General features: G+C 39.0%; 2 protein-coding genes and 1 long non-coding RNA gene across 12 annotated transcripts; 1 reads left to right on the top strand and 2 right to left on the bottom strand.

The window, feature by feature from the left end:
* Positions 1–677: 677 nt before the first annotated feature.
* On the top strand, positions 678–22657 carry LOC110455130 (protein SON-like). Of its 3 annotated transcripts, XM_021505082.1 has the most exons (15): positions 678–760; positions 1640–2898; positions 3107–3374; positions 4934–5050; positions 6134–6361; positions 8404–8498; positions 8712–8878; positions 9896–10243; positions 10736–10846; positions 11234–11356; positions 16356–16503; positions 21749–21862; positions 22123–22238; positions 22359–22510; positions 22574–22657. In XM_021505082.1, the coding sequence occupies exons 2-14, from the start codon at positions 1656–1658 to the stop codon at positions 22473–22475; spliced, it is 3195 nt and encodes a 1064-aa protein (XP_021360757.1). In that variant the 5' UTR covers positions 678–760; positions 1640–1655; the 3' UTR covers positions 22476–22510; positions 22574–22657. The 3 variants fall into 3 exon arrangements, with proteins under 3 accessions (XP_021360757.1, XP_021360763.1, XP_021360771.1); XM_021505088.1 differs by lacking the exons at positions 16356–16503; positions 21749–21862; positions 22123–22238; positions 22359–22510; positions 22574–22657 and adding exons at positions 12027–12147; positions 14910–15242; XM_021505096.1 differs by lacking the exons at positions 16356–16503; positions 21749–21862; positions 22123–22238; positions 22359–22510; positions 22574–22657 and adding an exon at positions 14910–15242.
* On the bottom strand, positions 14024–16384 carry LOC110455191. Its single transcript, XR_002463429.1, has 2 exons — positions 15240–16384; positions 14024–15187 (listed from the first exon to the last, which is right to left on the bottom strand). It is a non-coding gene; the product is annotated as an uncharacterized LOC110455191 (long non-coding RNA).
* A 1354-nt stretch (positions 22658–24011) lies between the features above and the next one.
* On the bottom strand, positions 24012–26608 carry LOC110455145 (mucin-16-like). 8 transcript variants are annotated; one of them, XM_021505158.1, is made up of 2 exons: positions 24394–26608; positions 24012–24153 (listed from the first exon to the last, which is right to left on the bottom strand). In XM_021505158.1, the coding sequence occupies exons 1-2, from the start codon at positions 26283–26285 to the stop codon at positions 24024–24026; spliced, it is 2022 nt and encodes a 673-aa protein (XP_021360833.1). In that variant the 5' UTR covers positions 26286–26608; the 3' UTR covers positions 24012–24023. The 8 variants fall into 8 exon arrangements, with proteins under 8 accessions (XP_021360833.1, XP_021360793.1, XP_021360824.1 ...); XM_021505118.1 differs by having other exon boundaries at positions 24012–24321; XM_021505149.1 differs by having other exon boundaries at positions 24012–24140; positions 24381–26608.
* Positions 26609–27089: the final 481 nt, after the last annotated feature.

Consider the following 27089-nt stretch of genomic DNA (forward strand, 5'->3'; position numbering starts at 1 on the left):
CATGTTCATACATACAGATGTAGTCTTCATTGTTCCTTTGTGGAATAAATCACGAATTTATTTTTAAATCAAGGGTTTTCCAGTTTAACATTGCCTCTGCATGTACATTCAATATACGCTACATACGACATTAGGTGTTCGGGTGGCGCAATGGATAGCGCACTTGTCTTTCACCAAGGCGGCCGGGGTTTGATTCCCCGATCGGGGTATGGGGGTCACCTGCCCAACCACGTGGTGTTTCGCCGGGTACTCCGGCTTCCTCCCACATTAAGACCCCCGCGCGCTAATATCTGGGCTAACCAGAGTTTTCAATATAAGTTGAAATAACTTGTCTGATAATTGTTGTAAAATAAATAAAGTTTATACATACAACATACTTATGATGTAAATAGTGGTTTTTTTTTAAATAAAACTACTTAACCTACATGTACGAACGAGAAATACGACAACGACCTAGAGAAATGACGTCTGGACAAGTTTGCTTGTTTTAAGCTATCAAACAGATATTATATTATGTAAAAAAATCTGAGGAAAGTCAATAATTATTGACCTTATAACGTTTTGTTTTCATTGTTCCAAAATTTAAATACAGTACGTACATGCTCTCACATGCAGACATGAAAGCGGAACCCGGAAAAATCCGGATTTCATAAGTTCGATTTAACATTTAGTGTGCTATACTCACTTCCGGTTAAATGGCGAGGCCCAGTCGGTCAGAATGTGAAACCTAAAGATTTATACTAAGATATCAGATATAGAGGTAATTCGTTGTAAAATATATCAAATATGCTTAAGTACACACTTATTATCACAACAGATAATTCTAGACAAAGCAACAAGACGATTTCTTGTGCAATTTTGCCTATCTAATGTGATCAATGTTTACATCTTGAAAACTTATCTATTATCATCGTTTGCCTGCTATGCTTTAGTAGCTTTACTATGACTATAACCGCTGTATATATGATTGTGTACGAAAAGGTGATATGTTATAAGTTTGAAGCCTTTAATTGTCACTAAATCATAAAACTATTGTTCAGTTAGAGTCTAAGGAAGAATTCAGAATTCAATCAAGCCATGTTTATTTTTAAGGTACGTGAGATAGTTGCGACCAAATATGAATGTTCACATTGTTTTACAGATATTGTCAGATTTTACTAGGGAGTTAGATCTGCCTAAATAGGTGCCAGTGATCCAGTACCTGTTGACTTCAGATATAGGGTCTATTTGGGTTAAAAAGGGGGTGTCAAATATCACCTCAGCCTCTTAGTATGATAGAAAAGTGTAAGCCATTAGATTCACTGGTTTTATCACTTATGTCATATTTGTTTTAAATCCTTCAAAAGTGTGGTATCCTATTAAACGCTCTTATAAATATAATGTTCATGGTCACATGTACACATTTCCAATGTTGTTGAATGCAGATCTTTATCAAACATCAAATACTTCAAGTACTTCTGACTAATAATTTTGGAATTTAAAAATCAAAACTTGTAAGCAGGGGCTTTTTTTCTGGCTCAGTGCAGGGTTTAGGCAAATGATCAGTATATTTAGGCCTGAAAATGCCAATAAACAGCAGATTTAACAGCAGACACCTGTATGTGTAATATTTCTTAAGTACATATTTTTGTACTTGCAGAATGGAAGGACTGTGAATGAAATCGAAGGAAAAGCTTTCTGTTGGTCCCATTTTGTCCATTTACCCTGCCTGTAGATGGATTTCATTGGTGTTGAGACATAGCGAGGAGTCCTCTGCTATGGAGAAAGGTACTGCTGGTTTGGGGTCAATACCTCTCCCTACGATGGACACCATTCCTTTGCCTGATGGTTCACCAACACCTTCAGCAAAGACAAAGGCAAGGAAGCCCATTAAGTTAGTGAGATATGATGTCAATAAGGCGGAATCACAAATCCCTCTCCCAACTACAAAAAAAGACCCACCAAAGCCAGCCAAAGAGTTGATTGCTGAAAAACTAAATAAGAAATCAAACTCTTCAAATACATTGAAGGAGATAGACAGTAAGTGTTCGTCAAACGGCTCTAATCCAGTCTCCAGTAACCACAGCTTGTCTAAGCTCAAACGTTCCTTAATGCAAAAGGAAAGAAATGTAGAAGGGCCTTTAGAACAGAGTATTGTGGATGAAATGTTTAAAGATTTTTTGGCAACAAAGATGCAACAGATTGAATCTGAGTATCAGGGTAAGGCTGAGGACAGATTGTCGAGGGATGGTCAGGCTGGGGAGGTTGCATCATCCGTTGAGGAAATGAACAGACTTCTGGATGACGAGTTGACGACAATCTCGCAAAATACTTCACAGAAGGATGTCTGTTTACAGGAACAGTGTTCTCAATCAACAGCCAGAGGAAAACATAAATTGGTGGAAGCAAAATTAGAGTCAAAAAGCAAAAGATCAAAATGGGACATGAAAGAGAAACAAGAAAAGGATACATGTAAAAACAAATCAGCCTTTTCTAAACCACAGATCAAAGCAGAAAATGTTGTATGTGTAAAAAGTACCAAATTGTCTAAAGACAAAATTTCAAAGTCTTCATCTGATCAGCAGAGTTGGATCAATATTGAATCCTCTGGAGTCTCCACAAATGTGGAAAGTCTAAAGTCATCCTTGTCATCATCCTCCATGACAAAAGTCCAGGAAATATTAGTATCAGCAACAGAAGGGACACCAACACTGCTGCCTGTCTCAGATACAACGAAGACGGAAGAGGAAAGCAGAAATGTTAAGACAAACATAAACATTGCACTCGCTGCTCAGTTTGGTAAAAAAAATCCAGCAAAGAAACAAATACCTCTGAAAATCAGTCAAGTAAGTGCCGAGTTCATTTCCTCTGGTGAGCAGACTGGAAAAGAAGCTGAAAGAAGAAAGGCCTTAGAAGACGGTATGTATTTGACCTCTGACAGAAAATGTTATTTTACCAAGATGATAGCAGGGCCATCAACATACTGAGAGATATAGGACTCCCGTGTAGAATTATCCCATATGTAATATAATAATGTTTTTTTTTTATGTGGGGTGTGGTTTGTAATGTAATAAGTGAAATTTTGTAAATGTTTTGCAGATGTTGATTTTACATTGACTTTATTCAGGGGAAGTCATATCCTCAAATGAAGATGATTCTGAGAAGCAAGAGTCGAATGATGAGGATAGCGAGGATGACGAGGAAAACAATGCTGTCTCGGAGACAGGGTCACTAAGTAACTCGGACAAAGACACCAAATCCTCCAAATCTAAAAAGAAGAAAAAGAAGAAAAATAAAAAGCACAAGAAGAAGAAAAAACACAAGAGTTCAAAAGACCATGAAAAAGATGATACTAAACGAGACGAATCTAAAAGGAAGCACAGATCACCTTCTAGGTTTGTATCAATGTCGTAGCTGGCCGGTTACTGTATCAATGTAGGTGGTGGGGGATTCAAAATTGTATAAATGGTGGGGCGGGGCAAAAAGGGGGCATTTTGGCTATATTGCTTTAAGCGACTTCTTCTCTAGAACTAAGATATGGATATCAACCATATTTGACTGGAAGCATCCCTAGGTGGTGGAGATTCAAAATTGTACAAATGGTGGGGCTGACCCCCCCAGGGGGCTGAGGGCAGGGCCAAAAGGGGGGAATTTGGCTATATTGCTATAAACGACTTCTTCTGTAGAACTGCCATGGATATCAATCATATTTGGTCAGAAGCATTCATGGGAGGCAGGGATTCAAAATTGTACAAATGGTTGGGCTGACCCCCCGGGCTAAGGGGTGGGGCCAAAAAAAGTTTATGACTTGGAAATGGTTGAGTTCCCAACCATATATACAATTGCTGAGTATAAAAAGAAGAATGCACATTTGCTTCCAGGTTGGCTCTAGGGTCTGGCCCCACCCTTGGGGACATAGTCCCTGGGCCATAACTTTAAAACGGTCGAGATCCCCACCCCAAAACTATGTATACAAATGCTGGGCATAAAGAGACGAATGCAGTCATGATATTAGAATAGACCCTGGGGTCTGACTGAACCCCTTGGGACCTAGTTTCTTAGTCACAGCTTGGAACAGTTGAGATCCCCACTCTATAACCATATATACAATTGCTAAGTGTAAAGAGATTAATGTACATATGCTTCCAGGATGGCCTTGGGGACTGCCCTACCCTTGGGAGACTTAACCCCTTGGTCATAACTTTGAAATGGTTAAGATCCCCACCTCAAAACTAAATATACAATTGTTGGGCAAAAAGAGACGAATGCAGTCATGATATTAGAATTGACCCCAGGGTCTGCCCCACCCTTGCAGACTTAACGCCTGGGTCATAACTTTGAAACGGTTGAGATCCCCATCCCAAAACTATATATACAAATGCTGGGCAAAAAGAGACAAACGCAGTCATGATATTAGAATTGATCCTGGGGTCTGGTCACAACCCTAGGGACCTAGTTTTTGAGTCACAGCTTGGAAACAGTTGAGATCCCCACCCCATAACCATACATAAAATTGCTGGGCATGAAAAATCTAATACAGATATGCTACAAGGATTGGCCTTGGGGTCTGGCATATTCCCTTGGATCTCATTTGGAGAGTATTTTGCCATGATTGCTTAGATATCCAGGTAAGCGATACAGGCCCTCTGGGCCTCTTGTTCATTTTAAATCTTAAGTTGCTTGTTATGATGTAAAGAAATGTCTGCCAAAATATAGGTCAAACAGAACACTCACTTAGATACTAGACAATGTTAACACAGTAGTATGAAGTTTTGCTCAAAAGCTACCACAAGATGTACTTACTGTTGACATGACATTTCAACAGATAAGAGAAATGAACAGAGAAGATAAAACTTCCATAGAACTCCTGGAGATGGTTTAATGGTGGATGACCGGACCCCTGTGAGATCTCTTGTTTATATCTATTTAGTTATTACTGTTTCCTGCTTTAAAGGTCAAGGTCACCAAAGAAACACAAGAGCTCAAGATCTCCCAACAGAAGGAGTCGCAAATCAAGGTCAAGGACACCAAAACGATGGGAAGATCACGGGTTTGATGCATATGCCTACAGGTACATCTCCAAGTCTGATAAAGACTCATAAAGACCCACAGGGAAAATCCTCAAATTTGAGAGCAGTGGGCCATTTTCATCAATTTTAAGTCAATATCCAAATTAAGAGGGGCCATTCTATGTAAAATTAAAAGAAAATTGGAACATTTGGCCAATGGCCCCATGGCCCCCTCCAGGATTATCCCTGGGTCCATCTACAAGTCTGATAATGACTGCAGGCAACCAGCATCCCACACCTCAAAGTCACTGGGCATCCAGGGTTATAGTTTCTCTTTCTGATCAATAACTTACTTTCTATAAACTGATATTCATCCTTGGTTTCCCCATGTACAAAATAATCTAAACAAGTATACAAAAATGTAATTTATTTGTTTTTGTATTGTTAGCATACGTTTAGGTATTTTTGACACACAACAGTTATAAAGATCTACAATTCCTTGTTAATGAGGTATAAATTCTCTTGTTTATTCCTGTGTAAATCAGTCACATACATTGTTTACAAATACTCCATGAATATATATTCTTACAGGAGCTATAGCCCTATAATTCTGCACAGGATTGCAGACAATTAGCACAACCCATGGTAGCAGACAATTAGCATAACCCATGGTAGCAGACAATTAGCACCACCCATGGTAGCAGACAATTAGCACAACCCATGGTAGCAGACATTTAGTACAACCCATGGTAGCAGACAATTAGCACCACCCATGGTAGCAGACAATTAGCACAACCCATGGTAGCAGACAATTAGCACAACCCATGGTAGCAGACAATTAGCACAACCCATGGTAGCATTTTTGGAATATTTGTCTGCAGTCCAGTTCAGAATTATAATGCTATAACTCTGAACTATTTGATGTATTAAATAATTCCATATTTCATCTTCAAATTAGGGTTTCTTATAAATGTGTTAGCCAGTATCAGCTAGGGACTCCAACGTCATGATTATGATGTCAAAATTGTAATAACACTTCAGAGCTATAGTCTTGGTACTCACTGTTGATTTAAATTTGATAGGATTAATATGGTATCAGTACAGAGCAAATGTTAAAAATTCAATGTGGTATTTAAAAATTAAAGGGAAACTGGACGCAACAAATCCAAGGACAGAGATCGTGGTCGGGGCAGATCTCGGGATAGATCAACAGAGAGATCTCGGGATAGATCAAGAGAACGGACCAGGAACAGGTCAAGAGACAGATGCAGGGAACGAGGACGACCTGACAGAAGGTCAAGAAGTAGGTCACTTGAGAAGTCTGCTGACCTCCGTGTGAAGATTGACAAGGCTAAATTAAGAGAAATAGCCATGTAAGTATTCATCAGGAAATAGTCATGTAATGGGAAAACAAAGATGTAAATATTCACGGGGAAATATTGAAGTAAATATATATATTCATGGGGAATAGTGAAGTAAATATTCATAAGAAAATAGTTAAGTAAATATTCAGAAGTTGGTATTCATGGGGAAATATCCATGTAAGTATTCATGGGGGATAAGCCATGTTATGATGAAGTTAGTCCTGGGGGAAAAGCCTAGTCAATAATCAAAGGGAGATAGCCATGTAAGTAGTCCTGGGGAAATAGCCATGTAAGTAGTCCTGGGGAAATACCCATGTAAGTAGTCCTGGGGAAATACCCATGTAAGTAGTCCTGGGGAAATAGCCATGTAGTAGTCCTGGGGAAATACCCATGTAAGTAGTCCCGGGGAAATAGCCATGTAAGTAGTCCCGGGAAAATAGCCATGCAAGTAGTCGCGGGGAAATAGCCATGTAAGTAGTCGCGGGGAAATAGCCATGTAAGTAGTCCTGGGGAAATAGCCATGTTGTAGTCCCGGGGAAATAGCCATGTAAGTAGTCCCGGGGAAATAGCCATGAAAGTAGTCCCAGGAAATAGCCATGTAAGTAGTCCCGGGGAAATAGCCATGTAAGTAGTCCCGGGGAAATAGCCATGTAAGTAGTCCTGGGGAAATAGCCATGTAGTAGTCCTGGGGAAATAGCCATGTAAGTAGTCCTGGGGAAATAGCCATGTAAGTAGTCCCGGGGAAATAGCCATGTAAGTAGTCCTGGGGAAATAGCCATGTAGTAGTCCTGGGGAAATAGCCATGTAAGTAGTCCTGGGGAAATAGCCATGTAAGTAGTCCCGGGGAAATAGCCATGTAAGTAGTCCTGGGGAAATAGCCATGTAGGTAGTCCTGGGGAAATAGCCATGTAGTAGTCCTGGGGAAATAGCCATGTAAGTAGTCCTGGGGAAATAGCCATGTAAGTAGTCCTGGGGAAATAGCCATGTAAGTAGTCCTGGGGAAATAGCCATGTAAGTAGTCCTGGGGAAATAGCCATGTAAGTAGTCCTGGGGAAATAGCCATGTAAGTAGTCCTGGGGAAATAGCCATGTAAGTAGTCCTGGGGAAATAGCCATGTAAGTAGTCCTGGGGAAATAGCCATGTAAGTAGTCCTGGGGAAATAGCCATGTAAGTAGTCCTGGGGAAATAGCCATGTAAGTAGTCCTGGGGAAATAGCCATGTAAGTAGTCCTGGGGAAATAGCCATGTAAGTAGTCCTGGGGAAATAGCCATGTAAGTAGTCCTGGGGAAATAGCCATGTAAGTAGTCCTGGGGAAATAGCCATGTAAGTAGTCCTGGGGAAATAGCCATGTAAGTAGTCCTGGGGAAATAGCCATGTAAGTAGTCCTGGGGAAATAGCCATGTAAGTAGTCCTGGGGAAATAGCCATGTAAGTAGTCCTGGGGAAATAGCCATGTAAGTAGTCCTGGGGAAATAGCCATGTAAGTAGTCCTGGGGAAATAGCCATGTAAGTAGTCCTGGGGAAATAGCCATGTAAGTAGTCCTGGGGAAATAGCCATGTAAGTAGTCCTGGGGAAATAGCCATGTAAGTAGTCCTGGGGAAATAGCCATGTAAGTAGTCCTGGGGAAATAGCCATGTAAGTAGTCCTGGGGAAATAGCCATATATGTAGTCCTGGGGAAATAGCCATGTAGTAGTCCTGGGGAAATAGCCATGTAAGTAGTCCTAGGGAAATACCCATGTAAGTAGTCCTGGGGAAATAGCCATGCAAGTAGTCCTGTGGAAATAGCCATTTCAGTAATGCTAATATCCTCAATCCCTGTAAAATGGCCATGCCAGTAATCAGGGAGAAATAGCTATGAAAATATGGATTTGGAATAAATTTCAAAGGCATATTGTAAAGAATAGAGTATTAAAACAGCTGATGAAGTTGTAAGTCATTGCAGGGTGAATGCTAAACCAGATTGGTAATTACCAATCAAATGTGAAGACTGTGTAATTGGAAAGTAAATGTAGTGATGAGGGATGCAGCTGTGTTCACATGTGTGTTTCAGTAAGAATGTTCTGGCGATGGCGAAGTCTGGCCATGGTCCTTCTGTAGATCTTACCACTATCAAGGCTGGAGGCACGTCGGTGGATGAGCTCACAGGTGAGACTACATACTGGTGATCACAGTCTGTATATCAGTATACATAGTACACCTATTCCTGTTATGGCAGCAGGCTCTGAAGGTCTCAGAAGCACATGTCATTATCTTTATGTAAAAAGGACTTGCTCGATAAACAAAAAATCTCAAAACATTAAAAATAATATCTGAATGCATTTAATAGTTTCTTATTTGGAATTTATGTGTACTTTTTAGACTTCTGTAAACGAATATCATCTAAAGAAAAGAACAGAGGTACAGAAACCTTTCTGTCCTCATCAGAAGAGGAATCCGATGCAGATGAGAAGGATGAGGATGAAAGTTTTATCCACCATCCATTTAAAGTGCGAGATCCTTCTGCCAGTATTGTGATGAACATCAGAGTAAGTTGGTCACAATCAAGGGGAGATAATAGAAGAGTTACCCATTCCATCAGGTTCAAAACATTTGGTATAGCACAGATACTTTGTTGTAATTACAACATATAAAATACACTTGAACGTGTCATTTCTTTAACACAATATGTTGTTTATTCAGCTCTTTCAAATTTCTATGGATATTTAGCTACAACTTTAATAACTTGGTTTGTTAGAATTTTTTCAAGCTCGCCTGGCCAAAGGGCCAAGTGACCTGTTGCTATCCATTTCAATGTGCCGTCTTTCTGTGATTTGATTTCTTTGAACCACTTCTTCTTCGGGGTCACGAGGCTGATCATTGAAACGAATTAAGTTGGAAGTATTCCAAATTTCTGTTTATCTAACAGATTTAACAGAAGTGGGAGAGGGGTGGGTGGTGTTGATGCTCAAAATGTAAAAAAAAATAGCAGGTCTTTAAAACCTTCTTGTTCTGTTTATAGCAGTCTGTTGGTATTTATGATATTTATTATGTGGTACCCTTACAACATTGTCTACAAAGTTTGCAACAGCAAAAAATCTTTAAATAAACAGCCACACTCCGTGTCACTCCGTGTCAGCAATGAATGTGCAATATTTTGATGTTTAAATACTTAAACAACTTCAACCAAATGACCTAAGATGATGATATTTGGATTGTAGCATCCTTGTATGGATTGTAGCATCCTTGTATGGATTGTTGCATCCTTGTATGGATTGTTGCAAAATTCGTGAAAAGAAATTACCTTGACTCATATTTTACTGAAGAACTGAAAGGGTTAAGTCATGATATTTGTCAAGTAGTTCGTAAAATGAAGTGCTAAGATGTTTATGAAAAGAAAGGCTATCTTCAGGCCCTCAGCTTTTTGTGTTAATGTACAGAACAATGAAGTAGTTTCACATTGACATTAATGGAACAGATCTGTAGTGGTACTGTAAATTAACTGCAACAGAAGTGCTATGTCGACTTAGTCTGTGTAACAACTACTGCCCTTGTCCTATCACCAGAATGCCAAACCCCTGCCCGTGCTGACACCTAAAGAAAAGATCACGGAGCAGTCCAAGCTGAGGATGCAGTTCCCTGTGTCTAGTGGCAGTGTTCACCGTCTGAAGGAGCCAGAGTGGGTCCCCGTACAGAAAACATCGACCACCACCACCACTTTAGCCTTGATGTCCAGTACACCAGCCACAGCATCATTTTCAGCCTCCCTCTCCACTTCTTTGACCATAGCCATCTCTAACCCCACGTCCACTGTTGCCAAAGACACCCCTCAGTTTGTACCCCCGCCACCACCCACAGACCCTCCACCACCACCAACCCCAGAGGAAAGAGTGTTCACAGAGCCTACCACTGTGGTAAGTGTCATTCCAAACATGTAAAAAAAAAAACTGTATTTATTTTGAAATAATTACGAATGACTCTTATTGACCTGGGTTGGAGTGGGTATGGAGTTTTAAAGAGGGAGGAAGTGGGAGTACCAGTGGAAAATGATAAATTTTACCTCAAATTAGTTTTAGAATGATTGTAATATATTTGTTCTATGAATATTTCAGAAAAAAATATCTTCATGAAAATTGGAGAATGCATGAAAATACTTTGATCCTGATGGAACTTACATTATTATACTTAATATTAGGAAGAAGTGCAACAAATCATTATCTTTAAAGTCTTTTTGTGACTAACAAGTGTTGAAAGAGAATATTCTCAGAAAATAGGCTATGGCAAAAGTGTTTATTTTTATTTCTTCTGATTGTGTAAAAAGAAGGGTGCAGTATGCTTTCATAGCAACTCTTAACAGACTTAATGCTTAATAGACATTTTTAAACAATGCACATATTAATTTGTAGCCAATGGACATTGGGACAATTATCTCCGAACGTCTCCTTGCTGTGAGGAAACTCCAGGAAAACCCCAAAGATATATCAGCACTGAGCAACATAGCTAATGCACAGAAAAAGGTATGTCTGACAACACCTAAGGAACAGTCTTTATCTGTTACGAATAGTTTAAACAATTGCTGAACAAAATTATGTCTTTGTGTTAAGTTTAAAGATAGATTAAGCTACTGTATCATTGATCACATAACAGGCCATTCTCACTCCATTATCTGAGATAATTGTTTTAGAACAACTTAAACCATGGATATTGTAATGCATTGTTCATTTCATTATTTCAAACCCCTTAAATTAATTCAAAGCAAAATGCTGACAACAATTAATGTGGAATATATATAGTGTCATCAGAGAAATAGATTTAATGGATAATGGTCAGTGGTAAGTACTTCCCTGTTACATATAAGCCTACCTGTCTGTTGTATATGTATGTGTTGGCCATTTCCCCTCCAGGCCAGTATGTGGGCAACATCCAAACAGTTACCAGGTCAGTTCATGGGATCTACTGGGGCACAGATCCTTACCCCTGAAGAGCTGATCGGCCCTGACAAAAGGCGCCAAGCCTGGGCCAAAAAGGTAGGACAAGATGGGACTGTCATTGTATTCATTCTACATGTCATCATTCAGTTGAATTTGTTTTGCATTCAAAATTAAGCTAGATATCATCAGTCATTAGGATAAGCAAAAAAGCTCAGTCAAAAACGTGTATTGAAAATATATCTTTTGGTTTAAAAATATAGTCTGTGTACTTTAAACAGCATATGATTGTATGTGATGGATAAAAAACATTGAATTTGTATTGTTTAATTTGTAATCTGCCTTTAGAATTACAAGCTGAAGTAACCATCACAGCTAAACAAATCCTTAAAATGGTTTGCTATGTCTTTCATCTTTAATGCTGAAGTTTAGCTGTTTATGGAAGACCGGTCTTTGCAGACAAAGGTTTCAGAGATCATATGCTGTTTCCATATAAACAATTGTGAAGCTGTGTTAGAAAGTTAGAAGAGGTGTGTAAATGTGTTTTAGACACAAAGTGTATATTCATTCACCTTTGTGTCGTGATCAGGATCACCAATACCAAATGACAATTATTATTTCTATATTAAACCTGGATACCAGTGATGTCCCCTTGTGTGATATCATGTACCAGACTTTCAGAGGCCTTGCCATCGTCAGATAGTTTATAAGTGTTTTAGTGAAAGCAGTACAAGCTCAACTGAATGATGAAATAACTGTCTATTTCCAGATCCTAAAGGTTATCAGGCACCTGTTGTCTGTGTGGCCGCCTCTCCACACAGAACCTCCATCGCCGTGGACATCTCTGTGCCTCATTGTGCTCCAATCACCGTCCATGTGATATCCATAGTGTTGGTTATATTATATATCTTTGTTTGTTTTCTATAAATTGCAACTGTATTTTTTCATTATACAAATGTACACAAGTATCAGAATTGTTACATTTGAATGAAAGACTCATCTTTGGCATTAAGATCATGATTTTGTCTAAAAAATATGATAAATTTTAGTAAAAGATTTACAAATTTTATTAAATTTGGAGGTGATGACTATTTTGGACCTGATTAGCAATATTGGCTGTGCAGGTGTTGACTATGGATATCACTGACTACTACCTGAGGCACATTGATGGCCATACTTACATTAATCACTCAGACAGATGCTTCTGTACACTCAGTTCTATTGCTGTAGTCACTTGTGTTTGTCAGTACATCAGCATCTTGTCTGTGTTTATAAGAAAACAACATTAACACATAGTATCACAGAAGCAGTTATACATTTCTGGATTTTAAATGTTAAGAAATTATTGTTCTGAAATATTTCCCTGTGAAATTGTAAGGGATTGTGATATTATCATTGCTCCGTTTCAGACTGGAATATATAGGTATGGTAATGTTTCAGAAGTTTATTGTAATCCAGTTGTTTGGATCGACATCACAACTGGAAACGTTGGATAAAGCTGGGACGGACGACACTCACAGTTGGGAATTTAACTAATTAGATTCCACCCGTCTGTAGTGGAAATGACATTGTAATATCTTCAGCAAAGCTCTTATTATATGTGGCCTATTGATATGTTCCCTGTTACTGAGTGTAGATATATGTGGCGTATTGATATGTTCCCTGTTACTGACTGTAGATATATGTGGCCTATTAATCTGTTCCCTGTTACTGAGTGTAGATATGTGTGGCCTATTGATATGTTCCCTGATACTGAGTGTAGATATATGTGACCTACAGAGAGGTTCCCGGTTACTGAGTGTAGATATATGTGGACTATTAATATGTTCCCTGTTACTGAGTGTAGATCTCGGTGGCCGCCGTATCAGTTACCAGTTACTGAGTGTAGATATATGTGGACTATTGATATGTTCCCTGTTACTGAGTGTAGGTATGTGTGGCCTATTGATATGTTCCCTGATACTGAGTGTAGATATATGTGACCTACAGAGAGGTTCCCGGTTACTGAGTGTAGATATATGTGGCGTATTGATATGTTCCCTGTTACTGAGCGTAGATATATGTGGCCTATTGATATGTTCCTGTTACTGAGTGTAGATATATGTGGCCTCTTAATATGTTCCCTGTTACTGAGTGTGGATATATGTAGCCTATTGATATGTTCCCTGTTCCTGAGTGTAGATATATGTGGCCTCTTGATATGTTCCCTGTTACTGAGGGTAGATATATGTGGCCTATTAATCTGTTCCCTGTTACTGAGTGTAGATATGTGTGGCCTATTGATATGTTCCCTGATACTGAGTGTAGATATATGTGACCTACAGAGAGGTTCCCGGTTACTGAGTGTAGATATATGTGGACTATTGATATGTTCCCTGTTACTGAGTGTAGGTATATGTGGCCTATTGATATGTTCCCGGTTACTGAGTGTAGATATATGTGACCTACAGAGAGGTTCCCGGTTACTGAGTGTAGATATATGTGACCTACAGAGAGGTTCCCGGTTACTGAGTGTAGATATATGTGGACTATTAATATGTTCCCTGTTACTGAGTGTAGATCTCGGTGGCCGCCGTATCAGTTACCAGTTACTGAGTGTAGATATATGTGACCTACAGAGAGGTTCCCGGTTACTGAGTGTAGATATATGTGGACTATTGATATGTTCCCTGTTACTGACTGTAGATATATGTGGCCTATTAATATGTGCCCTGTTACTGAGTGTAGATATATGTGGCCTATTAATATGTTCCCTGTTACTGAGTGTAGATATATGTAGCCTATTGATATGTTCCCTGTTACTGAGTGTAGATATATGTGACCTATTGATATGTTCCCTGTTACTGAGTGAAGACAGAAAGTTTCAGTTTTCTGCCTTTTTAACAAGTTTACATTTTACAGTGACACAGCTTCAAGGATTCATAAAAACAAGAGAGAAAAAAGTTACTAAAACCCTTTTCAGAAACATATGTTGTCTGCCTGTGCTATTACAGTATTGTAAATAATTGAAGCAGCAGTAAATTGAAAATTTATGTCCTGACCTCGTGTACCTGATACTCATGAGGGTATTACATATAGAAAAGATTATAGGACTTCAAAATCTTATGTTGACGCTACTTCTGGTGGAAAGAGTCTAACCAGTGAAAGACTTATTCTCGGAGAGATTTATCCCAGCCTCATCAAGAATCGGCAATGTCCTTGATGTGGTCAGCAGTGATGTAGATAAAATCAAACAATTCATTATAATGTACTTTTGAAACATTGGCCCATTATACCTATTGTCCATTTTGAAGCGGCATGTTGGCAAATCTTAAACTGTATAGAGGTTCTTGTCGATATGTGAAAAACAATCCATATCTGCTTCTATCATACATGTCTGTGGACTGGAAGCATGCTTAGATTGCACCTACTATTTCTGTAGTCAAGGTTTTCCTGGTGAGTTAAACACATTGGATTATTAATGACATAACAGGTAAGGGACATTTGACTGGTATTTTCTGAAACCAAAATTACAATTATCTGCTTAACTTAAATTTTATTTCTGCTGAAGAAATTGTTACCATGTGTGATAACCTTACCTACAGATACACACACAGGTGTGCTAAGTTAGTAGGTGCAATTTGTATGTTACCTCTCATTTAATGGCCAACAGCTTCCGTAAACGACAGATCCCTGTCGCCATAGCAACGACTGATGGTGTCACTAGGAGACAGTATTTGTGTGACCTTGGCCTTGTGTGTCACTACACACCTCCAGTGATCAGCATGTGGTAAGTCAAGGCAGCAGGGACAGATAACCCAGCCAGGAAGGGGAACGTTCAGGTGCCCAGGATTTAGGTGTTGATTACTTTAGTGTTAATTTTATTGGTGTGCTATGACCTTCAACAGAAAATAAATTACTGTAGTGTTAATATTATTGGTGTGTTATGACCTTCAACATAAAATAAATTACTGTAGTGTTAATATTATTGGTGTGTTATGACCTTCAACAGAAAATAAATTACTGTAGTGATGTAGTCATTAATAATAAATATGCAGTTTTGAATGATTCTATAGATTTTTGTTAAAGTATATAAAAGTATTGGAGATGTGACAGCACAATTCAAAGTGTCATGAGTAATTAACTTTTGTTCAATTCAATCTGTTATAGAGTTCTGGTAGCTACATTTCGAAAGCATGCTGTATATCTTTATGACCAGTAGATAGGCCAATGGACAAATGTTTTCTTTATAATCTTATATATGTTATATATATAGTCTAGACTTTGTGTGACTTAAGTTTTAAAGAACTTTGGGCTAACAAAATTGTATCAGTATTACCATATTTAGGTCACCTGATCATGAGCCAAAGACTAAAGTGACCTATTGTAATTTATTTGTGTCTGCCAGTATCAGCTGTTATGTGTAAACCATTTTGTACGTGGTACTAAGAACAGACTCCAGTACATGTATTGTTATTTTGTGGGTCAATCCAGTATGGCTACCACAGCTGCTTGTTTGATAAGTATTTCAAACCTAACTCCCATTTTAATGGGCAGATTTGTGAAAATAATTGACCTTGAACCACATTCAAGGTAACATGAAACAAAAGAACTTAAAGACTTAGATGCATAATATATGTGGAGTAGCTTGCTGGCAGGAAGTGCTACGAAGTTTGCAAGCATAAATGATGTAGATCCACATTCAACGTCACTGAAATCTAATTTGTTAAAATACTAAAAAAGTTTCTTTTGAATAACTAAATACTTTAAGCCATGATATAAGGCAGTAAATTGCTAAAATGTAGCGCTAGGATGTTTTTGAAAAGAAAGGCAACAGATGAGTGCCTTCAGGCCCTTGTTAATGAAAATGTTACACTTTTTTTCTTAAATGTTGAGCAGTTTGTATCACAATATTTTTACTCTAATGGACTTTTGCCTTGAGGACCGTTTGACCTCTGAAATAAAAAATGTATGAGAGATAAGATAATGATTGAAATAAAACAGCATTGAATACTAAGCAGAGCTGTGTATTTCTGTATTGTACACTGTAGGTAAAAGATTCACTGTATGTTATGTTAGATGTTGCGTATGTCTGATATCTGTATGTCTGTTGGTACAGGACCAGTTTCAGAAGGCGGCACCAGTGAGCGGAGGTATCGGCATGGCCCTGCTACAGAAGATGGGCTGGAAGCTGGGAACCGGCCTTGGAAAGAACAATGAGGGTTCACTGGAACCACTAAAACTGGACATAAAGACTGACCGCAAAGGTCAGTGATAGGTTTTATTTTTTTGATTTAGTTTTATGTCCTATCAGTGCTATGGAGTGTACAAAAAATAAGATATTGCTTGGCTTAGTAATAACCACTGTGTCATGGTGGTGTTTCAATAATTCAGTCCCCATTATTTTCAGCAAAAGTGCCTAAACCATTTAGAAAAAGTGGCAGGGGGGAAATGCATTAACATGAAACCAGTGAAATTTGGTAGTCCTGGGGTATGCCTACTCCTGGAACTGTCCCAGGGAAACTGGTTTAAACTTGGATAAGGCTTAATCAAGGAACCTGATGAGCTTTTCTGAAAAGTGTATGTGTAATGAACTTCAACACCAACACCATACCAAACTAAACTTCTGAACAGTCCACACGTACTGCTTAACAATTCACCCCCATATCAGTCCGGCTCCAAACTCAGGAATTAGCAAAACACTAACCTTGACACTCGGACATAAATTGACAGACATCTGCTCGAAACACTCACCTTGAAACTCGGACATATATTGACAGACATCTGCTCGAAATATTATAAATCCAGATTCATCAGTGAAGAGCATGGACCTGCTACGTCTCTTGAAACACTGCTTGGCATTAATATTTCTCCTATTTTTATACAGCTCTGTATATCAAATACAAAATACTTTACAATTTAAGGAGTTGCATTCTTTTTCATTTGAAAATTTGCCAGATGAATTGTAGGCCTCTATACCATTCACATAGTATATATTTGTATATGCTGCATCATAACTTAGGCATCCAATCCCGACTAAAAGTCTATTTTGTGGATTTGTAATACTTCAGAAAATCTGGAAGGCCTCTGACTGAATGTACGTAGTTTGTCTTGCTTTAAAACTTGTTATTGTAATGTAATGAAAATAAAACCATAATTAAACTAGCAACAATTGTCATCAACCTTGAGCCATCATGTATCATTTACATTTTCTATAACTTAAGTATTATTGTACCTGACAGAAAATCTGAGTCTTGTGTTACACATGTCTATAACTTGACCGGTACATCTGTCCAGGGCTGAGTGATGTGTGACACATGTCTATAACTTGACCTAACTTGACCGGTACATCTGTCCAGGACTGAGTGATATGTTACACATGTCTACAACTTGACCGGTACATCTGTCCAGGACTGAGTGATGCGTTACACATGTCTATAACTTGACAGTTTCTATAACTTGACCGGTACATATGTCCAGGACTGAGTGTTGTGTTACACATGTCTATAACTTGACCGGTATATCTGTTCAGTGCTGAGTGATGTGTTACACATGTCTATAACTTGACCGGTACATCTGTCCAGGGCTGAGTGATGTGTTACACATGTCTGTAACTTGACCGGTACATCTGTCCAGGGCTGAGTGTTGTGTTACACATATTTATAACTTGACCGGTACATCTGTCCAGGGCTGGGTGTTGTGTTACACATGTCTATAACTTGACCGGTACACCTGTCCAGGGCTGAGTGATGTGTTACACATGTCTATAACGTGACCGGTACATCTGTCCAGGGCTGAGTGTTGTGTTACACATGTATGTCTATAACTTGACCGGTATATCTGTTCAGGGCTGAGTGATGTGTTACACATGTCTATAACGTGACCGGTACATCTGTCCAGGGCTGAGTGTTGTGTTACACCTATCTATAACTTGACCGGTATATCTGTCCAGGGCTGAGTGTTATGTTACACATGTCTATAACTTGACCGGTACACCTGTCCAGGGCTGAGTGATGTGTTACACATGTGTATAACTTGACCGGTATATCTGTCCAGGGCTGAGTGTTTCGTCACACATATCTATAACTTGACCAGTACATCTGTCCAGGGCTGAGTGATGTTGAGTGATGTGTTACACATGTCTATAACTTGACCGGCATATCTGTCCAGGGCTGAGTGTTGTGTTACACATGTCTATAACACACATGTCTATAACTTGACAGGTACATCTGTCCAGGGCTGAGTGATATGTTACACATGTCTATAACTTGACCGGTACACCTGTCCAGGGCTGAGTGATGTGTTACACATGTGTATAACTTGACCGGTATATCTGTTCAGTGCTGAGTGATGTGTTACACATGTCTACAACTTGACCGGTACATCTGTCCAGGACTGAGTGATGCGTTACACATGTCTATAACTTGACCGGTATATCTGTTCAGTGCTGGGGGGTGTGTTACACATGTCTATAACTTGACAGGTACCTCTGTCCAGGGCTGAGTGATGTGTTACACATATCTATAACTTGACCGGTGCTGAGTGTTGTGTTACACATGTCTATACCTTGACCGGTATATCTGTCCAGGGCTGGGTGATGTGTTACACATGTCTATAACTTGACCAGTACATCTGTCCAGGGCTGAGTGATGTTGAGTGATGTGTTACACATGTCTATAACTTGACGGGTACATCTGTCCAGGGCTGAGTGATGTGTTATACATGTCTATAACTTGACCGGTACATCTGTCCAGGGCTGAGTGTTTCGTCACACATATCTATAACTTGACCAGTACATCTGTCCAGGGCTGAGTGATGTGTTACACATGTCTCAGGTACATCTGTCCAGGGCTGAGTGATGTGTTACACATATCTATAACTTGACCGGTATTTCTGTTCAGTGCTGAGTGATGTGTTACACATGTCTGCAACTTGACCGGTACATCTGTCCAGGGCTGAGTGTTTTGTCACACATATCTATAACTTGACCGGTATTTCTGTTCAGTGCTGAGTGATGATTTACACATGTCTATAACTTGACCGGTATATCTGTCCAGGGCTGAGTGACATGTTGCACATGTCTGTAACTTGACCGGTACAACTGTCCAGGGCTGAGTGATGTGTTACACATGTCTATAACTTGACCGGTATTTCTGTTCAGTGCTGAGTGATGTTTTACACATGTCTATAACTTGACCGGTACATCTGTCCAGGACTGAGTGATGTGTTACACATGTCTATAACTTGACAGGTACATCTGTCCAGGGCTGAGTGATGTGTTACACATGTCTCAGGTACATCTGTCCAGGGCTGAGTGATGTGTTACACATGTCTATAACTTGACAGTTACATCTGTCCAGGGCTGAGTGATGTGTTTCACATGTCTATAACTTGACCAGTATATCTGTCCAGGGCTGAGTGTTGTGTTACACATATTTATAACTTGACCGGTACATCTGTCCAGCACTGAGTGATGTGTTACACATGTCTATAGCTTGACCGGTATATCTGTCCAGGGCTGAGCGATGTGTTTCACATGTCTATAACTTGACCAGTAGATCTGTCCAGGGCTGAGTGTTGTGTTACACCTATCTATAACTTGACCGGTATATCTGTGTCCAGGGCTGAGTGATGTGTTACACATATGTATAACTTGTCCGGTATATCTGTCCAGGGCTGAGTGATTTGTTACACATATCTATAACTTGACCGGGACATCTGTCCAGGGCTGAGTGATGTGTTGATGTGTTACACATGTCTATAACTTGACAGTTACATCTGTCCAGGGCTGAGAGATGTGTTTCACATGTCTATAACTTGACCGGTACATATGTCCAGGGCTGAGTGATGTGTTACACATGTCAGTGATGTGTTTCACATGTCTATAACTTGACCGGTACATCTGGCCAGGACTGAGTGATGTGTTACACATGTCTATAACTTGGCCGGTATATCTGTCCAGGGCTGAGTGACATGTTACACATGTCTGTAACTTGACCGGCACATCTGTCCAGGGCTGAGTGATGTGTTTCACATGTCTATAACGTGAGTGGCATATCTGTCCAGGGCTGAGTGATGTGTTATACATGTCTATAACTTGACCGGTACATCTGTCTAGGGCTGAGTGATGTGTTACACATGTCAGTGATGTGTTTCACATGTCTATAACTTGACCAGTAGATCTGTCCAGGGCTGAGTGTTGTGTTACACCTATCTATAATTTGACCGGTATTTCTGTCCAGGGCTGAGTGATGTGTTACACATATGTATAACTTGTCCGGTATATCTGTCCAGGGCTGAGTGATTTGTTACACATATCTATAACTTGACCGGTACTTCTGTCCCGGGCTGAGTGATGTGTTACACATGTCTTTAACTTGACCGGTACATCTGTCCAGGGCTGAGTGTTGTGTTACACATATCTATAACTGGACCGGTACATCTGTCCAGGGCTGAGTGTTGTGTTACACATATTTATAACTTGACCGGTAAATCTGTCCAGGGCTGAGTGATGTGTTATACATGTCTATAACTTGACCGGTACATCTGTCCAGTGCTGAGTGATGTGTTACACATGTCTATGACTTGACCGGTATATCTGTCCAGGGCTGAGTGGTGTGTTACACATGTCTATAACTTGACCTGTATATCTGTCCAGGGCTGAGTGTTGTGTTACACATATTTATAACTTGACCGGTACATCTGTCCAGCACTGAGTGATGTGTTACACATGTCTATAGCTTGACCGGTATATCTGTCCAGGGCTGAGTGAAGTGTTACACATATCTATAACTTGACCGGGACATCTGTCCAGGGCTGAGTGATGGGGTACACATGTCTATAACTTGACAGTTACATCTGTCCAGGGCTGGGTGATGTGTTACACATATCTATAACTAGACCGGTATATCTTTCCAGGGCTGAGTGATGTGTTTCACATGTGTACATCTGTCCAGGGCTGCGTGATGTGTTACACATGTCTATAACTTAACCGGTATATCTGTCCAGGGCTGAGTGATTTGTTACACATATCTATAACTTGACCGGTGCTGAGTGTTGTGTTACACATGTCTATACCTTGACCGGTATATCTGTCCAGGGCTGGGTGATGTGTTACACATATCTATAACTTGACCGGTATATCTGTCCAGGGCTGAGTGATGTGTTTCACATGTCTATAACTTGACTGGTATATCTGTCCAGGTAACTTGACCGGTTTAACATAATCTATAACTTGACCGGGGCTGAGTGTTGTGTTACACATGTCTATAACTTGACCGGTACATCTGTCCAGGGCTGAGTGTTGTGTTACACCTATCTATAACTTGACCGGTATATCTGTCCAGGGCTGAGTGATGAGTTACACATGTCTATAACTTGACTGGGATATCTGTCCAGGGCTGAGTGATGTGTTACACATGTCTATAACTTGACTGGTATATCTGTCCAGGGCTGAGTGTTGTGTTATGATGTGTTACACATGTCTATACCTTAACTGATGTATCTGTCCAGGTCTGACTTCACAAGAGGAACATTCCAAGAAAGGACGAGGCCACCATGGAGGGAAGGGCCATGGTGGGGGTGCTGGAGGGGGAGGAGGGGGAATCGTCACGCATGATCTCTCAAGTAAGTACGACATACTATTGTGTAGAGATTTCACATCAAATATTAAAGTTAACAATATGACCTCACCTGACCATAAAGGAAGGTTCAGGTAAACCAAAACCTTAGGTCAAAAGGGAGGCAGCTTTTTAATCTCACACTTTTGATTTTTATAATTGAGTTACGAAAAAATCTAGATGTGTCAAGGTCACATGTATACTTAATGTATGAAGTAAGAAGTACACAGTAACAAAGTGTTATCATGGTTTGGTTTCGTTCCGTAGGTAAACACCCTGTGTCAGCCCTGATGGAGCTATGTAACAAAAGGAGGTGGGGGCCACCAGATTTCCAGCTTGTGCATGAAAGTGGACCAGACCATAAAAAGCACTTCCTCTTCAAGGTAAAGTATGTCTTGTCAACAAGCAGTAAACACAAATAAATCATTCATCGCTTTTATCATTTGATTTCAAAAACTGATCATGATCAAACTTGTAATGAATGAATCTCGATATCATTGTAGGTGATAATAAATGGGAATTCCTATCAGCCATCCGTCGCAAGTAACAACAAAAAGATGGCCAAGGCTTCAACAGCTGCTGCCTGTCTCCAGGAACTCGGCCTCATTCCTCGCACTTGACCATTTAATGGTCTGTAACGTAATTTCCCAAGTTACTAAATACCTGACATGTCATGGAGCCGCTGAATGGAGTCTTCTGACATTGTATCATGTACCAACACCTCTCCAGGGGCCACGACAAAACTGGTTTTCATCTAACACCTTGTTATGTATCTCACGACAGGCCACGATGCTAGATGTCGCGACATTACATAATGTCATCATGTACTTGACTTCTCCCATGAGCCATGACAAAGATATTTAGACCTAACACAGTGTCACTGTGTATCTGACTTTTTCTAGAGCCAGGGAACAGGATGTTCTGCTATTGGACCAAGGCATCTTGTACCTGACCTCTGGTTGAACTGAGTGTTTAGGCATTGTGTCAAGTCAACATTAAGGTGATTTATCATAAGGACATAGTGTCTAAGGAAGGGCGGGCTTTTAGGCATTGTGTCAAGTCAACTTTAAGGTGATTTATCATAAGGACATAGTGTCTAAGGAAGGGCGGGCTTTTAGGCATTGTGTCAAGTCAACTTTAAGGTGATATATCATAAGGACATATTGTCTAAGGAAGGGCGGCTTTTCAAAAAGGATGTTGTGAGTAGTGTTAGCTTATTAAAGCCAACATGATATACATGCAAGCCCTGTAGTGTGAGTTACACAGTGACTTCAGACTTGAACTTTATTGCTGGGCTTTCTACTTAATATATATGGTAGGAGAACTAAGACCGAAGATATACATGCTACTTAAGAATACTTGTGGAATGGGTTACTGTTTAAGGTAGGAACACTGATTTTCTTGGTGAAGACTTTAAATGGCAGTGTGTGACATGTTATGATATACTTCTGATCATGTGTTCATTAGAAGTTGACTTTAGTTGGCAATTTCATTATAGAAGAGTACAGACAAGCATTGATACAATGTGTACAAATTGTATTCAAGGGAAAATGTTCAGGTAAACATTGCTTGTTGATCATGACTTAAATGTTTATGTTGTGTGTGTGTTTCTTTAACATTTAATGAGAATATGACACCTGAGATAGTTAAAATTGTATCAATCTATTTGTAGTGAAAGTTACTTAACTAATACACATAGCCTTATACATGTAATACCAAAAGGTTAACAAACAAACAATGATACCGCTGTATCTTGTTTTCTCCCTTCATAGATGCTATGGTGGTTGGTGTATTCAAGGACTACAATTTCATCTGCCAGATTTCAGTCTGATCGATTCATTAGTAATCTATGATCCCATTGTGTCAAACACAAGTATACTAGGGGTAGTTATTTACAATGTCAATGACAACACTATTCTCCAACTACGTTTTCATAATCTTCATTCCCATTTATTGACAAATTTACTATCATGCTTACAATCAATAACGTAACGAAAATTGTAAAGTTACAATTTATTGTAAGTTATGTTAACAAATTTATGTCTTATCAGGTACACATTGTAACCACTTGGAGTGATAAACAGAGGAATGTAGAACCGTGATCGTTTATCATTCCTGATCAAGGTATTTTTCCATCCCATTGAGATGATACTGTTCCTGTATAAAATTTAACAATTGTAACAGTGGGGGACTCTGACATATGTACTGGCCTGATCAGAGACATATGTACTGGTTATATTTGAGACATATGTACTGGCTATATCAGAGACATATGTACTGGCTATGTCAGTGACATATGTACTGGCTATATCAGTGACATATGTACTGGTTATATCAGAGACATATGTACTGGCTATGTCAGTGACATATGTACTGGTTATATCAGAGACATATGTACTGGCTATATCAGTGACATATGTACTGGTTATATCAGAGACAAATGTACTGGTTATATCAGAGACATATGTACTGGTAATATCAGAGACAATGTCTATAACTTGACTGGGATAATATGTACTGGCTATATCAGAGACATATGTACTGGCTATATCAGTGACATATGTACTGGTTATATCAGAGACAAATGTACTGGTTATATAAGAGACATATGTATTGGCTATATCAGAGACATTTGTATTGGCTATATCAGAGACATATGTACTGGCTATATCAGAGACATATGTACTGGCTATATCAGAGACATATGTACTGGCTATATCAGTGACATATGTACTGGTTATATCAGAGACAAATGTACTGGTTATATCAGAGACATATGTACTGGCTATATCAGTGACATATGTACTGGTTATATCAGAGACAAATGTACTGGTTATATAAGAGACATATGTACTGGCTATATCAGAGACATTTGTATTGGCTATATCAGAGACATATGTACTGGCTATATCAGAGACATATGTACTGGCTATATCAGAGACATATGTACTGGTTATATCAGAGACAAATGTACTGGTTATATCAGAGACATATGTACTGGCTATATCAGAGACATATGTACTGGCTATATCAGTGACATATGTACTGGTTATATCAGAGACAAATGTACTGGTTATATCAGAGACATATGTACTGGCTATATCAGAGACATATGTACTGGCTATATCAGAGACATATGTACTGGTTATATCAGAGACAAATGTACTGGTTATATCAGAGACATATGTACTGGCTATATCAGAGACATATGTACTGGTTATATCAGAGACAAATGTACTGGTTATATAAGAGACATATGTATTGGCTATATCAGAGACATTTGTATTGGCTATATCAGAGACATATGTACTGGCTATATCAGAGACATATGTACTGGCTATATCAGAGACATATGTACTGGTTATATCAGAGACAAATGTACTGGTTATATCAGAGACATATGTACTGGCTATATCAGTGACATATGTACTGGTTATATCAGAGACAAATGTACTGGTTATATCAGAGACATATGTACTGGCTATATCAGTGACATATGTACTGGTTATATCAGAGACAAATGTACTGGTTATATCAGAGACATATGTACTGGCTATATCAGAGACATATGTACTGGCTATATCAGAGACATATGTACTGGTTATATCAGAGACAAATGTACTGGTTATATCAGAGACATATGTACTGGCTATATCAGAGACATATGTACTGGTTATATCAGAGACATATGTACTGGTTATATCAGAGACAAATGTACTGGTTATATCAGAGACATATGTACTGGCTATATCAGTGACATATGTACTGGTTATATCAGAGACAAATGTACTGGTTATATAAGAGACATATGTACTGGCTATATCAGAGACATATGTATTGGCTATATCAGAGACATATGTACTGGCTATATCAGTGACATATGTACTGGTTATATCAGAGACAAATGTACTGGTTATATCAGAGACATATGTACTGGCTATATCAGAGACATATGTACTGGCTATATCAGAGACATATGTACTGGCTATATCAGTGACATATGTACTGGTTATATCAGAGACAAATGTACTGGTTATATCAGAGACATATGTACTGGCTATATCAGAGACATATGTATTGGCTATATCAGAGACATATGTACTGGCTATATCAGTGACATATGTACTGGTTATATCAGAGACAAATGTACTGGTTATATCAGAGACATATGTACTGGCTATATCAGTGACATATGTATTGGCTATATCAGAGACATATGTACTGGCTATATCATTGACATGTGTACTGGCTATATCAGTGACATGTGTACTGGCTATATCAGAGACATATGTACTGGCTATATCAGAGACATATATATGTGTACAGAGAGTGAGATATATATGTACATAATGAATATATATGTACAGAGAGTGAGATATGTATGTATATAATGAGTATATGTGTACAGAGAGTGAGATATGTATGTACATAATGGGTATATGTGTACAGAGAGTGAGATATGTATGTACATAATGAGTATATGTGTACAGAGAGTGAGATATGTATGTACATAATGAGTATATGTGTACAGAGAGTGAGATATGTATGTATATAATGAGTATATGTGTACAGAGAGTGAGATATATATGTACATAATGAGTATATATGTACAGAGAGTGAGATATTTATGCATCAGTATATACATTAACATGATATGACTTTGCAGTGTGGCTGCTGAGGTTGACATTGATGTATGCCTGGTTTCTGTTGTTTATTTTGTAGGTGCTATATGTTTTATACTAAATGAAGTCCCTTCAATACTGATGTCTTGTGTTTTTATTTAACAACATCAGTATAGTACTCGTAACGAAATATAAGTCCTTGAATTGATGTGTGATTGGAACAAAAAACTGTTAAGGTAAACTCAGTAGGGAAAAGTTAATATAAAGCATTTAACTTTAATTCAAGGGAGGTAAATCTAGCCAAACAGAAGTATTCTGTTGATGTATCTAAGTCACAAGTTAAAGCTGGGTTCCTATTTTACTGGACGACTCTACCAGAATGACATAAAGGTGAAGGGCATTACGTCATTAATCCTCAGCATGCTCTACAAACACCAACAGAATCTTTCTGCAGTATATGAGAGTTAACTGATGTCTTCCCAGTCATCAAAGTTTATCTAGATAAAGCCAAATGAACCAATTGGTTCTTTACAGTTTCACGATATCTACGTACTATTTGCCTCAGCATACTGATGTAATGGTGATGGTACGATGTCAAAGAGCAGTAACGGC

This window comes from Mizuhopecten yessoensis, unplaced genomic scaffold (genome assembly GCF_002113885.1).
Source record: "Mizuhopecten yessoensis strain PY_sf001 unplaced genomic scaffold, ASM211388v2 scaffold921, whole genome shotgun sequence".
NCBI classification, from domain to species: domain Eukaryota; kingdom Metazoa; phylum Mollusca; class Bivalvia; order Pectinida; family Pectinidae; genus Mizuhopecten; species Mizuhopecten yessoensis.